At 41.5% G+C, this 21,053-nt stretch overlaps 1 protein-coding gene across 1 annotated transcript in view; it reads right to left on the bottom strand.

Moving 5' to 3' along the window:
• LOC127486036 (uncharacterized) overlaps positions 1–21,053 on the bottom strand; it is a 167,068-nt gene that overhangs the window by 48,834 nt on the left and 97,181 nt on the right. Inside the window, exon 8 of the mRNA XM_070063826.1 lies at positions 12,371–12,645. Coding sequence (XP_069919927.1) covers positions 12,570–12,645 — 76 coding nt within the window. The 3' untranslated portion in view covers positions 12,371–12,569. The remainder of the gene's footprint in view (positions 1–12,370; positions 12,646–21,053) is intronic.

Genomic DNA, 21,053 nt, shown 5'->3' with positions numbered 1-21,053 from the left:
AAGGCCTTTGTAGTGAGATATTAGCAGAAAATTTCCCAGGTTTGGAGAAGGACAGAGAAATCCTAGTACAGGAAGCTCACAGAACCCCTAATAAACACGACCAAAAGAGATCCTCACCACGACACGTTGTAATTAAACTCTCCACAGTGAAACATAAAGAAAAGATCCTAAAATGTGCAAGAGAGAAACGTCAGATTACTCTCAGAGGATCTCCAATCAGACTCACAGCTGACTTCTCATCAGAAACTCTACAAGTTAGGAGGGAATGGCGAGATATAGCCCAGGTACTAAGAGAGAACAACTGCCAGCCCAGAATATTATATCCTGCAAAGCTATCATTTGTGAATGAAGGTGAAATAAAGACTTTTCATAGCAAACAGAAATTGAAAGAATTTGTTGCCACTCGTCCAGCCCTGCAAAAGATGCTTAAAGATGTGTTACACACAGAAACAAAGAAACACGGTCATCAATATGAAAGAAGGTAAAGGAAGGAAACCAAGGAAGGGAAGCACACAGCAAAAGATCACAGGGAATTCAAAGCATATATTAGAACTTATCTTTGGCAAATGGCATGGCGAAGTTACCACTTATCATTAGTCACATTGAACGTGAATGGCCTGAACTGTCCAGTTAAAAGACACCGATTGGCTGATTGGGTTAAGGAACAAAACCCATCTATTTGCTGCTTACAAGAAACACATCTTTCCAACAAAGATCCATACAGACTGAAAGTGAAAGGCTGGAAAAAGATATACCATGCCCACAGAAATGAAAAAAACAGCGGGCGTAGCCATCTTAATATCAGACACCATAAACTTTACCACCAAAACCGTTAAGAGAGACAAAGAGGGACACTACATAATGATTAAGGGATCAATTCAACAGGAAGATATAACAATTATCAATGTATATGCACCTAACTACAGGGCACCGGTTTATCTAAAAGATTTGTTAACGGACTTAAAGGGAGACTTAGACCCCAATACAATAGTACTGGGGGACTTCAATACTCCACTCTCAGAAACAGACAGATCAATAGGACAGAAGATCAACAAGGATACAGTAGATTTAAACAACACTATAGCCCAAATGGATCTAACAGATATATACAGAACATTCAATCCTACAGCTAAAGATTTTACATTCTTCTCAGCAGTACATGGAACCTTCTCTAGGACTGACCACATACTAGGCCATAAAGCAAGTCTCAGCAAATTCAAAAGAATTAGAATCATACCATGCAGCTTCTCAGACCATAAAGGAATGAAGTTGGAAATTAGCAACTCAGGAATCCCTAGAGCATATGCAAACACATGGAGATTGAACAACATGCTCCTGAATGTACAATGGGTCATAAAAGAAATCAAAAGAGAAATCAAAAAGTTTCTGGAAGTAAATGAGGATAACAGCACAACATACCAAAACTTATGGGACGCAGCAAAAGCAGTGTTAAGAGGAAAGTTTATATCAATAGGTGCCTACATCAAGAAATTGGAAAGGCACCAAATAGATGAGCTTTCAATTCACCTCAAGGATCTAGAAAACCTACAGCAAACCAGACCCAAATCTAGTAGAAGAGAAATAATTAAAATCAGAGAAGAAATCAACAGGATTGAATCAAGAAAAACATTACAAAAAATCAGCCAAACGAGGAGCTGGTTTTTTGAAAAAAAAAAAAAAAAACAAAATTGACACCCCATTGGCCCAACTAACTAAAAAAAGAAAAGACCCAAATCAATAAAATCAGAGATGAAAAAGGAAATGTAACAACAGACACCACAGAAATAAAAAGAATCATCAGAAATTACTACAAGGACTTGTATGCCAGCAAACAGGGAAACCTAACAGAAATGGATAGATTCCTGGACACATGCAACCTACCTAAATTGAACCAGGAAGACATCGAAAACCTAAACAGACCCATAACTGAGACAGAAATTGAAACAGTAATAAAGGAACTCCCAACAAAGAAAAGCCCAGGACCAGATGGATTCACTGTTGAATTCTACCAGACATTTAAAGAGGAACTAACTCCAATTCTTCACAAACTATTCAGAACAATCGAAGAAGAGGGAATCCTCCCAAATCCTTTCTATGAAGCCAGCATCACCTTAATTCCTAAGCCGGAAAAAGATGCAGCATTGAAAGAGAATTACAGACCAATATCCCTGATGAACACAGATGCAAAAATCCTCAATAAAATTCTCACCAATAGAATGCAACAACACATCAGAAAGATCATCCACCCAGACCAAGTGGGATTTATCCCTGGTATGCAGGGATGGTTTAATGTGCGCAAGACAATCAATGTGATACACCACATTAACAGACTGCAGAAGAAAAACCATATGATTATCTCAACAGACACCGAGAAAGCATTTGATAAAATACAACACCCGTTCATGATGAAAACTCTAAGCAAACTGGGTTTGGAAGGAACATTCCTCAATACAATCAAACCAATCTATGAAAAACCCACAGCCAACATCCTATTGAATGGGGAAAAGTTGGATGCACTTCCACTGATCTGGTACCAGACAGGGATGCCCACTCTCACCACTGATATTCAATATAGTTCTGGAAGTTTTAGCCAGAGCTATTGGGCAAGAAAAAGAAATTAAAGGGATACGAATGGGGAAGGAAGATATCAAACTATCCCTCTTTGCAGATGATATGATTCTTTATTTAGGGGACCCAAAGAACTCTACTAAGAGACTATTGGGACTCATAGAAGAGTTTGGCAAAGTAGCAGGGTATAAAATCAATGCACAAAAATCAACAGCCTTTGTATACACAGGCAATGCCACAGCTGAGAAAGAACTGCTAAGATCAATCCCATTCACAATAGCTACAAAACCAATCAAATACCTTGGAATAAACTTAACCAAGGACGTTAAGGATCTCTATGATGAAAATTACAAAACCTTAAAGAAAGAAATAGAAGAGGATACCAAGAAATGGAAAAATCTTCCATGCTCATGGATTGGAAGAATCAATATCATTAAAATGTCCATTCTCCCAAAAGCAATTTATAAATTCAATGCAATACCAATCAAGATACCGAAGACCTTCTTCTCAGATCTGGAAAAATTGGTGCTGAAATTTATATGGAGGCACAAGAGACCTCTAATAGCTAAAGCAATCTTGTACCACAAAAACAAAGCCGGAGGCATCACAATACCAGATTTCAGGACATACTACAGGGCAGTTGTTATCAAAACAGCATGGTACTGGTACAGAAACAGATGGATAGACCAATGGAACAGAATTGAAACACCAGAAATCAACCCAAACATCTACAGCCAACTTATATTTGATCAAGGATCTAAAACCAATTCCTGGAGCAAGGACAGTCTATTCAATAAATGGTGCTGGGAAAACTGGATCTCCACATGCAGAAGCATGAAGCAAGACCCCTACCTTACACCTTACACAAAAATGCACTCAACAAGGATTAAAGACCTAAATCTACGACCTGACACCATCAAGTTACTAGAGAACATTGGAGAAACCCTTCAAGATATTTGCACAGGCCAAGAGTTTCTGGAAAAGACCCGGGAGGCACAGGCAGTCAAAGCCAAAATCAACTATTGGGATTGCATCAAATTGAGAAGTTTCTGTACTGCAAAAGAAACAGTCAGGAGAGTGAAGAGACAACCGACGGAATGGGAAAAAATATTTGCAAACTATGCAACAGATAAAGGGTTAATAACCAGACTCTACAAAGAGATCAAGAAACTCCACAAAAACAAAACCAACAACCCAATTAAGAGATGGGCCAAGGACCTCAATAGACATTTTTCAAAACAGGAAATCCAAATGGCCAATAGGCACATGAAAAAATGTTCAAGATCATTAGCAATCAGGGAAATGCAAATCAAAACCACAATGAGGTTTCACCTCACCCCGGTTAGAATGGCTCACATACAGAAATATACCAACAACAGATGCTGACGAGGATGTGGGGAAAAAGGGACACTAACCCACTGTTGGTGGATAGCAAACTGGTCAAGCCACTATGGAATTCAGTCTGGAGATTCCTCAGAAACCTGAAGATAACCCTACCGTTCGACCCAGCCAGCCCACTCCTTGGAATTTACCCAAAGGAATTTAAATTGGCAAACAAAAAAGCGGTCTGCAGCCTAATGTTTATTGCAGCTCAATTCACGATAGCTAAGACCTGGAACCAACCTAAATGCCCATCAACGGTAGACTGGATAAAGAAATTATGGGATATGTACTCTTTAGAATACTATACCGCAGTAAGAAACAACGAAATCCAGTCATTTGCAACAAAATGGAGGAATCTGGAACACATCATGCTGAGTGAAATAAGCCAATCCCAAAGGGACAAATACCATATGTTCTCCCTGATCGGTGACAACTGACTGAACACCAAAAAGGAAACCTCCTGAAGTGAAATGGACACTATGGGAAACGGTGACTTGATCAGCATAGCCCTGACTGTTAATGAACAACTTAATACATTATCCCTCTTAGTTTTTTTTTGTCTGTTCTACTTAATATGACTGGTTTAATTCTGTAATTAATACACAGTTATTCTTAAGTGTTAAAAATTAACTGAAATGTGATCCCTGTTAAACATAAGAGTGGGAATAAGAGAGGGAAGAGATGTATAATTTGGGACATGCTCAAGCTGACTTGCCCCAAATGGTAGAGTTAAAAACATACCAGGGGATTCCAATTCAATCCCATCAAGGTGGCATGTACCAATGCCATCTCACTATTCCAAGTGATCAATTTCAGTTCACAATTGATCATAATGAAAGGACTAAGAGTCAAAGGGAGCACATAAACAAGTCTAGTACCTGCTAACACTAACCGATGGAATAAATAAAGGGGAGAGTGATCCAACATGGGAAGCGAGATACTCAGCAGACCCATAGAATGGCAGATGTCCTAAATAGAACTCTGGCCTCAGAATCAGTCCTAAAGGCATTCGGATCTGGCTGAAAAGCCCATGTGAGTATTTCAGGCATGGAAAGCCAAGACACTCTGGCAAAAGATCTCTGCGAGTGAGATCCCAGTGGAAAGAACAGGTCTTCAAAGAAGGAGGTACCTTTCTCTGAAGGGAGGAGAGAACCTCCACTTTGACTATGACCTTGTCTAAACAAGATAAGAATCAGAGAACTCAGAGGGCTTCCATAGCCTTGGAAACTCATGACTGGAGCATAGGGAGACTACTGATGCCATAGACAGGAGTGTCAATTGGTAAAGTCAACAACAGGAGTCACTGTGCACTTACTCCTCATGTAGGATCTCTGTCCTTAATGTGCTGTGCATTGAGATTTAATGCTATAACGAGTACCCAAACAATATATTTCACTTTGTGTTTCTATTCGGGTGCAAACTGTTGAAATCTTTACTTAATGTATACTAAACTGATCCTCTGTAAAAAAAAAAATTATCAACTCCCAACTTGACTCTCACTGGGATTAAACATGACAATAGGTCTGATCTGATTTCATCATCATTTAAAAATCATCTATTGTTTTTCACTTTATGTTTCTGTGTGGGAGCAAACTGTTGAAATCCTTACTTAATGTATACTAAGCTGATCTTCTGTATATTAAGATAATCGAAAATGAATCTTGATGTGAATGGAAGGGGAGAGGGAGTGGGAAAGGGGAGGGTAGTGGGTGGGAGGGACAGTATGTGGGGGAAGCCATTGTAATCCATAAATCGTACTTTGGAAATTTATATTCATTAAATAAAAGTTAAAAAAGATATCATCAAAATGTCCATTCTCCCAAAAGCAATTTCTAGAGTCTATGCGATACCAATCAAAATACCAATGACATTCTTCTTAGATCTGGAAAAAAAATGATGCTGAAATTCATATGGAGACACAGGAGACCTTGAATAGCTAAAGGAATCTTGTACCACAAAAACAAAGTCGGAAGCAACACAATAACAGATTTCAGGACATACTACAGGGCAGTTGTTATCAAAACAGCATGGTACAAGGACAGAAACAGATGGATAGACCAATGGAACAGAATTGAAACACCAGAAATCAACCCAAACATCTACAGCCAACTTATATTTGATCAATGATCCAAAACCAATCCCTGGAGTAAGGACAGTCTATTCAATAAATGGTGCTGGGAAAATTGGATTTCCATATGCAGAAGCATGAAGCAAGACCCCTACCTTTCACCTTACACAAAAATCCACTCAACATGGATTAAAGACTTAAATCTACGACCCGACACTATCAAATTCTTAGAGAACATTGGAGAAACCTGCAAGATATAGGTACCGGCAAAGACTTCTTGGAAAAGACCCCGGAAGCATAGGCAGTCATAGCCAAAATTGCCATTTGGGATTGCATCATGTTGAGAAGTTTCTGTACTGCAAAATAAATAGTCAGGAAAGTGAAGAGGCAATGGACAGAATGGGAAAATATTTGCAAACTATGCAACAGATAAAGGGTTAATAACCAGACTCTACAAAGAGATCAAGAAACTCCACAACATCAAAACAAACAACCCACTTAAGAGATGGGCCAAGGACCTCAATAGACATTTTTCAAAAGAGGAAATCCAAATGGCCAACAGGCACATGAAAAAATATTCAAGATCACAGGCAGTTTCACCTAACCCCAGTTAGAATGGCTCACATTCAGAAATCTACCAACAACAGATGCTGGTGAGGATGCGGGGAAAAAGGGACACTAACCCACTGTTGGTGGGAATGCAAACTGGTCAAGCCACTATGGAAGTCAGTCTGGAGATTCCTCAGAAACCTGAACATAACCCTACCATTCAACCCAGCCATCCCACTCCTTGGAATTTACCCAAAGGAAATTAAATTGGCAAACAAAAAAGCTGTCTGCACATTAATGTTTACTGCAGCTCAATTCACAATAGCTAAGTCCTGGAATCACCCAAATGCCCATCAACAGTAAACTGGATAAAGAAATTATGGGAAATGCACTCTATAGAATACTGTACAGCAGTCAAAAACAATGCAATCAGGTCATTTGCAACAAAATGGAGGAATCTGGAAAACACCATGTTGAGTGAATTAATCCAGTCCCAAAGGGACAAATATCATATATTCTCCCTGATCAGTGACAACTAACTGAGCACCAAAGGGGAAACTTGTTGAAGTGAAATGGACACTATGAGAAACAGTGACTTGATCAGCCCTTGTCATCACTGTTGATGTACAATTTAATACTTTATCCCTTTTGGTAATTTTTGTTCTAGTACTATTGGTTGAACTCTGTAATTAACACACAATTATTCTTAGGTGTTTAAATTTTAACTGAAAAGTGATCCCTGTTAAATATAAGAGTGGGAATAAGAGAGGGAAGAGATGTACAATTTGAAACATGCTCATTTGAACTTGCCCCAAATGATGGAGTTAGAAACCTGCCAGAGGATTCCAATTCAATCCCATCAAGATTGCATGTACCAATGCCATCTCACTAGTCCAAGTGATCAATGTCAGTTCACAGCTGATCACACTGATAGGTCTAAGAGTCAAAGGGATCACACAAACAAGATTAGTGTCTGCTAATACTAACTGACAGAATAAAAATGGGACAGAATGATCCAACATGGGAAGGGGGATACACAGCAGACTCATAAAATGGCAGGAAGTGGAGAGTCTCCAGAAGGGCAAGCACGCCCAGCAGCTGAGGTTCAGTGTCCACTCTGCGTTAGTTTCACATCCGAGTCCTTCTTAGGAGGGGAGGCGAGGCAGACAACTGCATCATGTCTTCTTCACACCTGAGCCCCTGCCCAGCCCCCGCTGCCTCTGAACCAGTGGATTTGCAGGGAAAACACTGATGGGAAGCACCAGGATCCCCCATCCTTTGAGGCAGGCCCTGGGCATCTCTCTGTCCATAAACTTAAATGCAACAAGTCCATCCTGCACTCTACAAGCCTACTGAACCGCTACTGCCAATGCCAGCCAACAACGACACTGCCTTGGATATAGCCTACTTCTCCGCTAGGCCTACTACGCAAGTATCACCCAACTAACACCCATCCCTTCCTCCCAGAAACAAAGTGTCAGCAGAACAGGCTGCACTGCCTTGAAGAAACAGGGGTCGCGGCCTGAGCCCCAGCCTGACATGCCTTTCCTGTGCTCACCATCATCAGGAGCACTCCAAGGGCATCGTTGCTCCCAATCCAGCCCACCAGAAGCTCAGGGCAGTGTGGAGCTCTCTACACCTCCCGGGCTAACACCCAGCCACTCCCAGATGGTGCACAGCTCTGCCAAACTGCCCATGGTCAGGGCTACTGAACAGCAGGTACCTGCCCAGTATCCTTGGCCTGGTTGGTGCCAGGGTTGCTGCCCAGAGTCAGACAACCAAGTACACGACGTGTTGTGCCCCTGACAGGGAGATAGGGTCGGGACTATCACTGTGTACCTAAATTGCATTTATGAAATGCATGGAATTTGGACCTCTTAACTAAAAAACAGCATCTTACAAGAACACCTGAACTGTCTTCTCTTGGTCATTTCCTAGCCCCTCCCCTATGTCAAAATTGTAGGTGACACAGTCGCTCATCGCTTTGTCCCTGGGAACAGACTGCCTTGCTGGAAGTCCTAACTTAGAACATTTCATCGCACAACTTGCAGAATACACATTCTTCTCATCAGTTCCTGGAACTTTCTCTAGGACACAACATATGATAGGACATAAAGCAAGCCTAGAAATCTCAATAACTGAAATAAGTTCATGCATCTTCTATGATCAAAATGGAAGGAAATGGGAAATCAACAACTCAGGAAACTCCAGAATGTATGCAAACACGTGGCGTCCGAGCAACATGCTCCTGAATGAATGGTTGGTCTTAGGAGAAATCAAAATGAAAATCCAGAAATTTCTGGAAATGACTGAAGATAACAGTACAACACTGCAAAACGTATGGGACACAGCAAATGCAATGTTAACAGGAAACTTTATAACAACTTGTGCCTACAAAATATTGGAAAGGAATCAAATGAATGAGCTTTTCAATGCATCACAAAATCTAGAAAAACAACTTATCAAAGTCCAAATTAGTAGGATGACAGAAATCATGGAAATTTGAGAAGAAATGGACAAAGCTGAAGAAATACATTATAATAAGATCATTGAGGCCAATGCTGTGGCTCAATAGGCTAATCCTCCACTTGCGACGCCAGCACATTGGATTCTATTCGCGGTTGGGGTGCCAGATTCTGTCCCGGTTGCACCTCTTCCTGTCCAGCTCCTTCCTGTGACCCGGGAGTGCAGTGTAGGATGGCCCAGTGCTTGGGCCCTATACCCGCATGGGTGATCTGGAGGAAGCACCTGGCTCCTGGCTTCAGATCGGCGCAGTCCACCAGCCATAGTGGCTATTTGGAGAGTGAACCAATGAAAAGGAAGACCTTTCTTTCTTTCTGTCTAAATCTGCCTGTCAAAAAAAAAAAAAAAAGATCACTGATATGAAAATCTGGTTAAAAAATATTTTTTAGAAAATTGCTGAAAATCTCCAAAACAACAACAACAAAACAGGAATAAGACCCCAATCGGCCGGCGCACGGCTCACTAGGCTAATCTTCCACCTGCAGTGCCAGCACACCGGGTTCTAGTCCCAGTCGGGGTGCCGGATTCTGTCCCGGTTGCCCCTCTTCCAGGCCAGATCTCTGCTGTGGCCAGGAGTGCAGTGGAGGATGGCCCAGGTGCTTGGGCCCTGCACCCCATGGGAGACCAGGAGAAGCACCTGGCTCCTGCGATCGGATCAGCGCGGTGCGCCGGCCACAGCGTTCCGGCTGCGGTGGCCATTGGAGGGTGAACCAACGGCAAAGGAAGACCTTTCTCTCTGTCTCTCTCTCTCTCTCACTCTCCACTCTGCCTGTCAAAAAATTAAAAAAAAAGATCCCAATCAGTAAAATCAGAAAGGAAAAACAAACTGTAATAATAGCAACCCAATAAATAAAAACATTCATCTGGAATTGCTACAATGTACTGTTTGCCAATGAATTGGACATTCTTGGGAAATCTCTCTCCCTCACTCCACAAATCTGCCTTTCAATTAAATACATATTTAAAAAACATAATTATTTCAATAGATGAAAACAGCTGGAAAATATGCAAAAACCTTTCAAAACGAAAACCTCAGGGAAACTGACAACAGAAAGAACATTCCTCTACACAATCAAGGCAATTTATGTCAAACCGACTGATAGCATCTTATGAATGGGGACAAGTTGGAAGCATTCCCAACTATGATCTGGAATCAGACAAGAATGTACCCTCATTATTGCTATTCAATATAGATCTGGAAGTTTAGGAGCCATTAGGCAAGAAAAAGAAATCAAATGGATACAAATTGGGAAGGAGGAAGTCAAACTATCCCTCTTTCAAAAGGACATGATTTTATAAATGGGGAAACCAAGAGACTCCACCACGAGACCATTAGAACTAATAATAGAGTCTGGAAAAGTGGCAGGATAGAAAATCAACACACAAAAATCAATAGAATTTGTATAAACACAATATAAGGGCTGAGAAACAACTTCGAAGATCCATTCCATTCACAATAGCTACTAAAATTTAAATACCTTTGAATAAAGGTATCCAAGGAGCTTGAAGATTTAAAAAGCAACTCCAATACTTTTCCAACTATTTCAAAATAATAAACTGGAAGCAGTAGGATTCAACTCTAACAAACACTTTTTGAGAGGCTGGCATTATTTTAACCACAAAAGATAACAAAACATGAAATACAAAGAAAACTGAAGGCCTATATACATAATGAAAAAGATGCAAAGATTCTCAACAAAATTCTAGCCTAACAAAACCAAAACCACATGCTGAAGCTCACGCAAAACCTTCAACTGGAATTTATCTCAGAAATGCCATGATCTTCCACAATTGCAAATTAATACACATGATGAATTTTATCAAAATAATGGAAGAATAAACCACATTGTCTGGGCTGGCACTGTGTTACAGGGTGTTAAAACCACAACACACAACGCCGGCATCTCATATGGGTGCCATTTAGGATCCAGGCTGCTCCACTTTCAATCCTGCTCCCTCCTAACATGCCTGGGAAAATGTCGGAGGATGTCCCAATTAGCTGGGGCCATGCAGCCACATGGGAGACTTGGAAGAAGGTTCTGGATCCTGATGGCTCAATTTGGCCATCAAGGTCTTCTGGGGAATGAACTAGCAAACAGAAGACCTCTCTCCCTCCCTCCCTCTCTTTTGCTCTTGCTCTACCTCTATCTCTCTGTATAAATCTTGCAAACAAATGAAATAAATCTTTTGAAAACCACATCTTCTAATTACATACAGATATCAGAAGAATAAAAAATGATTAAAAAACTACACAAAATATACACAGAAGGAATACATATCAATATCATAAAGGCTATGTATGACAAACCAACAGCCAATGTCATGCTGGATGGGGAGAATGTGAAATCATTTTGTCAAACATATAACAACAAAAGGATGTCCCTTTTACCACTCTTACTGAATGCAGTCTCCATATGGGAGACCTGGAAGAAGCTCCTGACTCCTAGCTTTGGATCAGCCCATGACTGGGCCCTGTGGCCATTTCAGGAGCAAACCAGTAGATGGAAGACCTCTATCTCTGTGTTTCCCTATCTCTGCATCTCTGCCACTTATTTGAATAAAAGATCACTACACAGCTGACGTGGAACTTGCCCACCCTACCTTTAACTGATGAAGAATTAAGAGTGGGAACAAGAGAAGGAGGAAGAAGAAGGCTGGGAGTGTAGGCTTCAGAGATGCTAGCATGGAAAGTAGTATCAGTATGTTTGAATCTGTATATAAGAAATACATGAAATTTGCATACCTGATATAAAATTTTAAAAAGTAGATAATCTTCTAACCAGACTAACAAAAATGATAAAAACTCCAGTAAATAAAATTACAGACAAAAAAGCAGAGATTATAATCAACATCACTGAAACACAAGATTTCAGAGAAATTCTTATTCAGTACTGTATGCCAATAAACAGGAAAACTAGAAGAAATGGAGAAATCCCTGGATAACAAATACACGTAACCTACTAAGATTAAATCCAGAAGATATAGACAACCTAAAAAGACTCATAAAAATCAATGAAAACTAAAACACCCACCAAAAACACTGCTAGGACTGATGAAATAAGTTAAGTTACAGTTTACAAATAAACATACCTTGTAACCCGCAGTCCTGTCCTCCAGCGCAAGCCCAGCCACCCGCTTCTCGACTTCCCACAGCTGAGCCGCTGCCCGCCCCCATGGCCGCCCAGCCTGAGGACATGAGTGTCTACACTGCTCGGAGGAGCCACGACCCCCCCCCCCACGAGGTCCCAGGCCTCTCATTGTTTCATAAGAAAAACTCACCTTCACTCCCGCACTCTCCGGGCCAGTACCGCTGCCGAAAACGCCGCCATCAGCAAACAATTCCAGCAGCCGACGACATGCCGCCACCACCAGATAACATCCTCTTGATAGTCACCAGGCCGACTGCGCAAGCGCCAGCCATCTAGGACCCGCCTCTTCCTCCCAGTAATCACAGCGGCACCGGAAGCGGCCAGGCATGTCAAAAACATGGGCGACAGCTGTCTTGGCTCCAGGCTAAGACTGTGTTGATCTCCGGTGTGCTCCAGGTAAGAAACCTTTTCAAGTACAAAAAAAGAAAAAAACCTGTCATTTGCAAAAAGAACAAACAAGATGCAACTGTAAAACCTTACACTTTGTAAAATAAGCCTTTCCAAAAAAAGACAAATATCGTATATTCTCCCTGATCTGTGGTAATGTGGTAACAGAGTACCTAAAAGGTGATCTATGTTAGTGATATTGATACATTGACATACAATGATTTAGACAACTCTTGTCTTGCAGATAGAATGATTTTAAACAAACCATGTCTTGCCTCTTCAGGAACGGATGTTTTTAATTCTTTCAAACTGTTGAATTCTTTACATAGTGTAGGTTTTATATTATGAGTATAAAATAATTGAAAATAGATTTTTGTATTAAATAAGAATGGGAATAGTGGATGGAGGATGAAGAGGGATGGGAAATAGGGCCGGTGCTGTGGCAAAGCAGGTTAACACCCTGGCCTGGAGCACCATGGCTGGGAAAGAACTTCTAAGATCAATCCCATTAACAATTGGAACAAAAAAATTAAATACCATGGAATAAATTTAATCAAGAATGCCAAAGATGTCTACTATGGAAATTAGCAAACTTAGTGAAAGAAACAGAATACACAGAAAATGGAAAAAGCTTTAATATTCAAGGACTAAAATAATCAATATAATCAAAATGTCCATAGTACCAAAAGCAATTTACAAATTCATGTGATCCCAATTAAAATGCCAATTACATTCTTTTCAGATCTAGGGGAAAAAGATGCTAAAATTCAAATGGAAACTCAAGAGGCCCAGAATAGCTAATGGAATCTTATATGTGAACAACAAAGCCAGAAGCATCACAATACCAGAATTCAAGACATACTTCAGGACAGTTACAAACAAAACAGCCTGATACTGGTAAAGAATACACATGTGGACTAATGGAGCACAAAAGAAACTCCAAAACTCAATCCACACATCTGCAAATAATTTATCTTTGACAAAGGATCTAAAATCCAACCATGTGACAAGGTCAGTCTCTTCAAAAAATGGTGCATAAAAGGTGGATCTCCCATGGAGAAGTATGAAAATAAAAACCTACCTTATTCTTACAAAAAAAAAAACAACTCAAAAAAGGATCAAAGACCTAAATGTACAACCTAATACCATCAAATTCTTAGAGAACATTGTGGAAATGATGCAAGACATTGCCAGATGCAGACTTCTTGGAACCCAGACGTACAGGCAATAAAAGCAAAAACACACAAATGGGATTACATCAAGCTGAGAAGCTGAAAACTCAGCAAGTAAAGGGCAACTGACAGAATGAGAGAAAATATATGCAAACTATGACCTGATAAAGTGTTAATATCCAGAATGTATAAAGGGCTCAAGAAACTCAACAACAACAAAACAAACAATGCAGTTAAGAATGGGCAACAGACTTGAACAGACATTCTTCAAGGAAGGAAATGCAAATGACCAACAGACACATGTGCTCAGGATCACTAGCCATTAGGGAAATGCAAAACAAAACCACAATGAAGTTTCACCTCACCACAGTTAGAATGGTTTGCATACAGAAATCAACAAACAACAAATGTTGGAAAGGATGTGGCAAAACAGTACACTAGTGGCCAGTGCCGTGGTGCATGAGGTGAATCCTCCTCCTGCAGTGCTGGCATCCCATATGGGCACCGGATCTAATCCCAGTTGCTCCTCTTCCAGTCGAGTTCTCTGCTGTGGCCCAGCAGTGCAGTGGAGGCTGGCCCAAGTCCTTGGGCCCTGCAACCACATAGGAGACCAGGAGCAAGCACCTGGCTCCTGGCTTCGGATTGGCGAAGCACGCTGGCCACAACGCATAGGCTGTAGCGGCCACTTTGGTGATGAACCAATGGAAAAGGAAGACCTTTCTCTCTGTCTCTCTCTCTTAACTCTGCCTGTCAAAAAAAAAAAAAAAGAAGAAGAAGAAGAAGAAGAAGATGGCCCAGGTCCTTGGGCCCCTGCAACCACGTGGAAGACCTGGAAGAAGGGAAGAAGATCATGGTTCAGAACTTTGGATCAGCTCAGCTCTATCCATTTTGGCCATTTGAGGAATGAACAAGCACAGGGAAGACCTCTCTCTATCTCTATACCTCTTTCCATAATTCTGTCTTTCAAATAAGTAAAAGTAAACCTTAAAAAAATTAAAGGAAACAATAATATTGTGTTAGTCTAGTTTTAATGATCTGTGATTACTTTTATTTAGGGTGTATGGGTAAAATGGTCATTTTTACACTCAACTGATTATATTTGCTGCTTATATTACCACTAACTTAGGGTTTCTGCTTTTTCATTATTTTTAGATTTACTTTATTCATTAGAAAGACACCGTTACATACAGAGAGAAAGAGGGAGAGATCTTCCATCTGCTGGTTCACTTCTCAAATGGCCAAGAGAGCCAGGACTGGGCCAAAAGGAAGCCAGGAGCCAGAAGCATTTCCCAGGTCTCCCACTGGGGTGCAAAGTCACGGGCACTTGGGCTGTCCTCTGCTTCTTTCCCAGGTGCATTAGCATGGAGCTGGATCAGAAATGGTGTAGGGACCTGCGCTGTGGCATAACGAGTAAGGGTGCTTCTGATCCAGCTCTCTGCTATGGCCTGGGAAAGCAGTGGAACATGGCCCAAGTCCTTGGGTACCTACCCCTACATGGGAAGACCCTGAGAAAGCTCCTGGCTCCTGGCTTCAGATCAGTGAACCCCAGCCATTGTGCAGTTCTGGGAGTGAACCCATGGATGGAAGACGTCTCTCTCACTCTCTCTGCCTCTGCTTCTCTATACCACTGTCTTTCAAATAAATGAATACATCTTGGAAAAAAAAAGAAGTGGAGTAAATGGGACTTGAACCAGCGCCCGTATGGGATGCCAAACATTGCCCCCACCTTGTTTTCTAGTTCTTAAATTTCTTATTTGATAAAGCATTTAGCCTTTTTACTCTAAAGCAAATTTAAAAACTATCCAAAAATGATGAAAGTAAGGAAGTAAGGAAGAGAGGGACAAAAGGAGAAAGAAAGGAAGAGGTACACTGGGAGAGATAGTGTTGGAAGGAGAGCAGAAAGAAGGGAATGTTGCTTTATTCTCAGTATTGTTCTATAAAATATATTGAAGAAATTTTTAGCTGAAAAAACAAATATATCCGAGACAATATCAATGTTTGATGGAAATTTACATAAAATAGGTAAGCACTCACATTACAGGAAAATTTAATATATAAAATGTGTATGTTCATAGAATTCTGTACTTGGAAAATCCTATATGACTTTTATCAAAATGTAAGCTTGAAAATCTTTCTGCAGAAATAACCTAAAAAGTAAGAGTATAAAAGCTATATAATTCAGAGTAAGTATGACTGAAAAATAACACTGCATTGTAAAGAATGACACATCCTATAAAGTAAAACCTAAGAAAGAATTTGCATTCCTAATAAATGTGACAGTGTGAAACAAAAACACATGTTTTAATGGATCACAAAAGCAAATGGAGGCCGGCACCATGGCTCACTAGCCTAATGCTCTGACTTGTGGCGGCAGCACACTGGGTTCTAGTCCCGTTCGGGGCGCCGGATTCTGTCCCGGTTGCCCCTCTTCCAGGCCAGATCTCTGCTGAGGCTCAGGAAAGCAGTGGAGGATGGCCCAAGTGCTTGGGCCCTACACCCCATGGGAGACCAGGAGAAGCACCTGGCTCCTGCCATCAGATCAGCGTGGTGCACCGGCCGCAGCACACTGGCCGCGGCAGCCATTGGAGGGTGAACCAACGGCAAAGGAAGACCTTTCTCTCTGTCTCTCTCTCTCTGTCCACTCTGCCTGTAAAAAATAAAAATAAAAAAAAGCAAATGGAAATATCAGAGATGGACAAAATCAAATGAGGAATAGGAAGTACTACAAAGTATACATTGCAACCTAAGAGGAAGATATTTCAAGAACTCATACCTGGTAAATTCCTGCAGGACCAAGTCCTCCCCAGCCCCCAAACAGCAATCAGAACAAAAACTCCATGAAAGCAGAAGCTTTCACACAGAGCTGCCTACAAGGATATGGAAAACATGCACCACGACAAAGCTGTACGCAGTTTATCAAAATGTCTTGAAAGCAAACTCACAACTGCTTCTTTCCACAAACTTTTCAAAGTACCTCACGTTGCCCCCTGCATTACATTAAATAACGAGAACAAATGCTGGCACATAACAGAAACATCTTTGAAAGACAAGAGATACACCTTTACCAAGACAGAGTCCTCTGCCCAAATTCAGACTTCTATAAGCTGACCTCAAGCCTCAAATTTCATTCCAGGCTTGATCAGGTTCTTGTCTTCCTAAGCACACCACCAATCCAGTTTTCTCTCACATAAGCCTCTCTCCATCCCTGGTATTCCCGAGAACTTTGTGAAAGTTTCCTAATTAACCGTGCACCCATACCACAGTCCCTAAGAAAGACCACACCACACCCATCACCATTTTCTTACCCTCATTTTCCTAAGGTTGTTGCCAAGATGCTGTCCCAGGTCTAATACTCGGAGACTCCACCAGTTCTACTAGTAGACCTACCAGCTCCTCCCTATTACAACTCTACTGAAAGTCACCTGACCTCCTCCATACACTCCTTCCATTTCCCTGTCTATATCCAGGATGGCGATATACAGAAATTACCTGATTTCAGCTCCCAACACATTGCATGCCCCAGGTTCTTCCATGGCATCTAACAATCCAATTATACCACACAAAATACCTCCATCCCGTCATTCTTAGGCCCGAAATCTCAAACCCAAACTTTTATTAACACGTCTCTCCAATCCAGACTTCTTGGGTTTTGTACTCTGACTCAACAGCACACACTTTTCCTCCAGGTCTCCCTCCCATTTCCTGCATACCCAAGTATTCCCCTATTACCATGTTCTTTGGCCCCTAATGCTCTGCAGAGCCCTGGGGAACTCATTCTCCAACATACTACCCACCCCTGTTTCCATGCTCTCACACTCTACTGAAGCCCACCAGGCCCCTACATTTCTCCCCATGCCTGTGGGGCTACCCACATGACCCTCCCTGCCATGGGAATGACGTCCGCATCTCTGTCTGCATGGGCCACCCAACTCCAGGGAATAGGCTGTCCCTTCCCTTCCCCTCGGGCACCCAGGCCACAGCCACCACTGGGGCGGCCACATCTGCTCAACAGTTGCTCCTCTCCAGGATGAAGCCCCACCTGGCATTGAGCAGGAAGCTGTGCAGTCTCTCCGGGAATGGGAGATTACTTGGCAGCTGAGCTTCAGCGTCCACTCTGGGTTAGTTTCACATCCAGATCCTCTGGGAGGGAGGAGGGGAGGCAGACATCCGCTTCTCGGCTTCTTCATGGCTGAGACGCTGCCCACCCCCCCTTGCCTCTGAACCTGCGGATTTCAGGGGAGAACGCTGCTCGGAAGTCCCAAATCCCATCTCCTTTGAGGCAGCCCCTGGGCATCTCTGACCTGTAAGCTAAATGCGCAAGTACCATCCAACTAACACCTCCCCCTTCTTCCCAGGGAACACAGTGTCAGTGGAGGAGGCCGAGCTACCTTGATGAACCAGGGCAAGTGGCCTTAGCTCTAAAATGGCACTGTGTCCCTGTGCTTATAATGACCAGGAAAGCTCCAGGGACATCATCGATCCAGATCCAGCCGATCAGAAGCTCAGGGCAGTGGGGAGCTCTCTAGACCTCCGAGATAACACAGAGCCACTCCCGTTGGTGCAGCACTCTGCCAAACTACCCATGGTCAGGGTACTGAATGGAGGATACCTGCTCAGCATCCTTGGCCTGGTCTGTGGCTGGGGCTGCTGCCCAGAGTCAGACAAGCAGGCCTGGTGCTGTGTTACACTGCGTTAAAGCCATGGCATGCAGTGCTGTCTTTCCATGTCAGTGCCAGTGTGTGTTCTAGCTGCTCCACTTCCAATCCAGCTCCCTCCTAACGTGCCTGGGGAAGCGGTGGAGGATGTCCCAATTCCTTGGGCCCCTGAAGGAACATGGGAGACCCAGAAGTAGGTCCTGGATCCTGACTTCATATTGGCTCAGTTTGGCCATCACGGTCATTCCAGGAGTGTACTGGCAAATGGAAGACCTCCCTCCCTCTCTCACTCTCTCTCAATCTCATTCACCTGCACTTGCTCTGTTTCTCTCTAATTCTTTTTTTTTATTTTATTGATTTTTTTGACAGAGTTAGACAGAGGGAAAGACAGAGAAAAAGGTTTTCCTTCTGTTGGTTCACCTCCCAAATGGCCACTATGGCCAGCGCTATGCCGATCCAAAGCCAGGAGCCAGGTTCTGCCTCCTGGTCTCCCACGCAGGTGCAGGTGTCCAAGCACTTGCGCCATCCTCCAGTGCCCTCCAGGGCCATGGTAGAGAGCTGGACTGGAAGAGGAGCAGGCGGGACTAGAACATGGTGCTCATATGGGATTCTGGCACTGCAGGCGGAGGATTAGCCGAGTGAGCCACGGCGCCGGCCTTCTCTCTCTTTAATTCTTAAAAACAAATGAAATAAATATTTTTATTAAAAAGCCACATTATCATCTCATTAGATTGAGAAATAACCTGAAAAGATTCAATTCCATTCATGATAAAAAAAAAAAAACTTCCACAAAGTAGGTATAAAAGGAATAGGCATCAAAATCTTAAAGGCTATGTATCACAACTCAACAGCCAATGCCATGCTGGATGGGCAAAAAATGAAAGCATTTTTGTCAAACATGTAACAACACAAGTATGTCAAAACTCTTATTGAATGCAGTACTGTAAATTTTCACAGGTTAAAGAAAAGAGAAGAAAGAAAGAAACTGCCCCAACGTTATAAAAGAGAAGTGAAATTCTAAATGCTTGCAGGTGATATGATACGGTACCAGAAAAAAAACTAAAACAATCCACCAAAAACACTGCTAGAACTGGTGAAAACAATTAAGTGAAGTTTCAGGATACAAATAAACATACTGTGTAAGGAGCAGTTTTTATACATTAATGATGAACTCACTGACAGAGCAATCAACAAATATCCCAAGGACAATAACCACAAAAATAAAAAGTTTAGGAAAAAATTTAACCAAAGAAGTCAAAGAGCTCTAAATGAAAATCACCATACACTGATGAAAGAAATCACCAAGGACACAAAAGTGGAAAGATGTCTCTTTTGGTGGATTTGAAGAATCGGTATAATTAAAATCTCTACGTAACGCTACCTAAAGATTCAATTAAATTTTCATCTAAATGCCAATGATGTTCTTTACAGAATTACATAAATAAACCTAAAATTCATACAAAATCAGACACGATCCAGAATAGATAAGGTGTTCCTGAGCAAAAAACGGAACAAAGTTAGCCCGGATGCCTCACAACACCTGATTCAAAGCATTCTACAAATCTACACTAAACAAAATATCAAAGCACTTGCATAAAAAGTGACATACTGACCAATGGAAGAAAACAAGGTGAGCTCCAATATTAATCAAAATATGTACAACACCAGATTTTTACAAAATTACTCAGACCATCCATTGGGGTAAGGAAAAACTCTTCAACAAATGCTGTTGGCAAAAAATGGATGTATTTGTAGAGAAGATTGAAATTAGATTCATCACTACCACAAAATATGAAAATCAACTCAAAATGGATCAGAGACCTAAATCTATAACCCAGGGCTATGAAGCTTTTTGAAGGAAATAGAAAGAAAAGCTCCAAGACACTGGAATAGGGGATGACTCTTAGACAAGACCTTTAAAGCTGAGGCAGCAAAATCAAAACCTAACAAATGGGATCAAATGAAATTAAAAGCTTTGCAAAGCAAAGAAAATCATCACAGAGTGAAGAGACATCCAAGAGAATGAGCAAAAGATACTTGTCAGCTACCTATACAAAAAGGATTAATAACATGAATACACCTGCAACTCAAAAAAAAATAAAAAACCTAACCAATCCAGTTATGAAATGGCCAAAGGAACTCAACAGACAGTTCCCCATAGATACACAGATGGCCAACAAATATAGGAAAAGATGCTCAACATCACAAGCTATTAGGGAAACGCAAAGCCAAACCACAATGAGATATCAGCTCACACGTACATACTGGCTAAAACCCAAAGGAGAGTCACAATGAGGAGGAGGATGTGGGAAAAGGGGAACACTTACACAGTGGTGGTGGGAATGCAAATTAGTGCAGTCATTGTGGAAAACAGTATGGAGATTTCTTAAAAAACCAGAAACAGACTTTGCATATGATTGAGTAAGCCCTCTACTGCTATAACCCAGAATACGTAAACATATTTATCAGAGAGATATGCCCACCACAATATTTATTGTAGTATGGTTCATGGCAGCCACACAAGAAAATGTCAAAGACTTCAAACAGAAGTTGAATGGATGATAATAATAATAATAATAAAATACACACACAAACAAAC

Source organism: Oryctolagus cuniculus, chromosome 19 (genome assembly GCF_964237555.1).
Source record: "Oryctolagus cuniculus chromosome 19, mOryCun1.1, whole genome shotgun sequence".
Lineage (NCBI taxonomy): Eukaryota > Metazoa > Chordata > Mammalia > Lagomorpha > Leporidae > Oryctolagus > Oryctolagus cuniculus.
This window is presented reverse-complemented; position numbering and strand designations above follow the sequence as displayed.